Raw genomic sequence first — 2,226 nt, 5'->3', positions numbered from 1 at the left:
CTACAGTATGGAGGGCTCCATCATCAAGCTGCCAGACTTCATCCGCCTCAAGAAGAAGTATGGAGCCTACCTGTACCTGGATGAGGCCCACAGCGTCGGGGCCCTGGGGGAGACAGGCAGGGGGGTGACTGAGTACTGGGGGGTGGATCCCAGGGACGTGGACATCATGATGGGCACATTCACCAAGAGCTTTGGGGCTGCAGGAGGCTACATTGCAGGGTCAAAGGTCAGTCTTCAGAACAGTGCATCTCAAGTTCTGCAGCATGCAGTTATCAAGCAAAAGGTCAAAGATTTATTTGTCCATGATGTGTTTGTGAGCAAAATGGATAATATATCTTTCTTGCTGCCCTCCCAGCGGTTGATCAACCACCTCCGAGCCTACTCTCACAGCACCACGTACGCCTGCTCCATGTCAGCTCCTGTGGCACAACAGGTCATCTCTTCCATGAAGATCATTATGGGTGAGGATGGTACAAACAGGGGTAAGTTTCTCCATCTTACCGTATTGTGTTGTAAAGAAAAGGTGACTTCTACTGTTTAGTAGNAGCGTGAGATATACTACATAGCTTTTAACAGGTCAACCACAAAGTGGCATTTCCCCAGCAGCTTTGCTATGCTGACTTTACTACATGTAGCAGCACCAACCTACTTAGTTTAGAGCACTTTGTCAGAACCACTCAAGTGTGCAGTCAAAAATACAAAACTGACTCAAATGTATCTACAATCAGATCCACCAATATCTGCTAGCCTAACAGGTAAAGGTACATCAACCCTGAATTTTATGACTAACTAAAATTGGTTTTGTTCACAGCGGTCTGAGGACTTTTGAGACAATCCCCATGTGCACAGGAATTGGCTTCCACTGTTAAAAGCCCGGCTATAAGGAGACTTTACAGTATAGATGAGGAGACAAGGAGGACACCATTAGCTGGGCCCTCGGGGAGAGGCAACTATGCCATTACCACACAGGGGAAGAATTACATGTATTTGTCTATAGCGCATTTCTGCAAGCGCAGCAGGTTAGAGGTTGTAAAGTAATCCATGTAAATCCGCGGTACTTGGGACTAAGTTGTACGTTGTATTCGCTTTGCATGTTTTTATTGATCTGCATTTATACAACACAGTGCTTATCTAGTTGGCCAATTATTGCAACATATTGCTACAGAGTTATTTCTTTATAACCATAAAAAGGCTATTCTTTATGCAGACTCAGCACTTTCGTTCAAGTTAACTGCTAGCTATAGTATTTCAATGCAAAACAGTAACACTTCTAACAGTAACAGGCAATTCTGTAGGCAAAGCGTCTCCAGCCGTTGTGGAAGTGTTTTCTCCATGACATAGCTCCATGTTACATAAAGTAATTGTATGTGAAGGGCAATAAAGCACACTTTGCAAAGAGTTTCATCAGGTTGGTAACTCTATGCCCATGGTCAACCAAGTTCTGTGCACAAAACCAAGACAACTGACTTCTATTACCTTCTTCAGGGCAATACAACTGCACTCATATTAAACTAATGCTATTCATTTAGGGTTATACAGATAATACACCTGTCATTGCAAAAGAAACCTTTTTTTATCATGCAAGAAGTACATACTGTAAATTATGAAATGTACAGTGTTTTCTCCCCCATTTTTGTGGTGAGCTGTCCATCCAAATTCACAACACTGCAAATATGCATTTCCAATACCAATAACCATTGTAATTTGTATACAGTATCAGGGCTCGAAATACTGGGTGCATGTGCACCTAGGTGCACCCAAAATTGAAACTGTGCACCCAATTATTTTCTGTGGGTGCACAGGGTGCACCCAAATATTTTCTTACATTTATGTTTGTAATTGTAAAGATATCAAAGTATACTAGTATACAATTCATATTCTTGACATCAAAGTGTTAGAAAGATAATAAAAATGTCTGTCATGGTACTTGTTTAAGAATTTGATAGATTGTAACAAACTTTTATCATTAGGTTATTACTTAAATTTAAGTGTTGCACCCAAAAATTTTTTGGGTGCACCCAATTTTTTAAGCTGGGTGCACCAGTGCACCTCATCCCAAAAATGAATTTCGAGCCCTGAGTATTGTTAATCTAAAAACACAGCAAAAGACCTGAGGCACAGATTTGCAATGGCCTAAAGCATATCCATCAAACCTTCACCTCTAATGACCAATTTACTTTACATGATGCAGAGCCTGTTCTTCAATCATAACTAATACCAGTAGCC

General features: G+C 41.3%; 1 protein-coding gene across 1 annotated transcript; it reads left to right on the top strand.

The window, feature by feature from the left end:
- Nucleotides 1-6: 6 nt before the first annotated feature.
- On the top strand, nucleotides 7-541 carry LOC118408867 (serine palmitoyltransferase 2-like). The gene is made up of 2 exons (XM_035809725.1): nucleotides 7-226; nucleotides 356-541. The coding sequence occupies exons 1-2, from the start codon at nucleotides 8-10 to the stop codon at nucleotides 539-541; spliced, it is 405 nt and encodes a 134-aa protein (XP_035665618.1). The 5' UTR covers nucleotide 7.
- The last annotated feature ends 1,685 nt before the right edge of the window (nucleotides 542-2,226 follow it).

This window comes from Branchiostoma floridae, unplaced genomic scaffold, assembly GCF_000003815.2.
Source record: "Branchiostoma floridae strain S238N-H82 unplaced genomic scaffold, Bfl_VNyyK Sc7u5tJ_472, whole genome shotgun sequence".
Taxonomy (NCBI): domain Eukaryota; kingdom Metazoa; phylum Chordata; class Leptocardii; order Amphioxiformes; family Branchiostomatidae; genus Branchiostoma; species Branchiostoma floridae.
The sequence above is the reverse complement of the archived record's forward strand: the minus strand, read 5'-3'. Positions and strand labels throughout refer to the sequence as shown.

Excerpts from the sequence above, each read along its gene's own strand:
- LOC118408867 (XM_035809725.1), top strand. The coding sequence starts at position 8 with ATGGAGGGCTCCATCATCAAGCTGCCAGACTTCATCCGCCTCAAGAAG. Across the intron at positions 227-355 it reads GCTACATTGCAGGGTCAAAG|CGGTTGATCAACCACCTCCG; the intron begins GTCAGTCTTCAG and ends CTGCCCTCCCAG.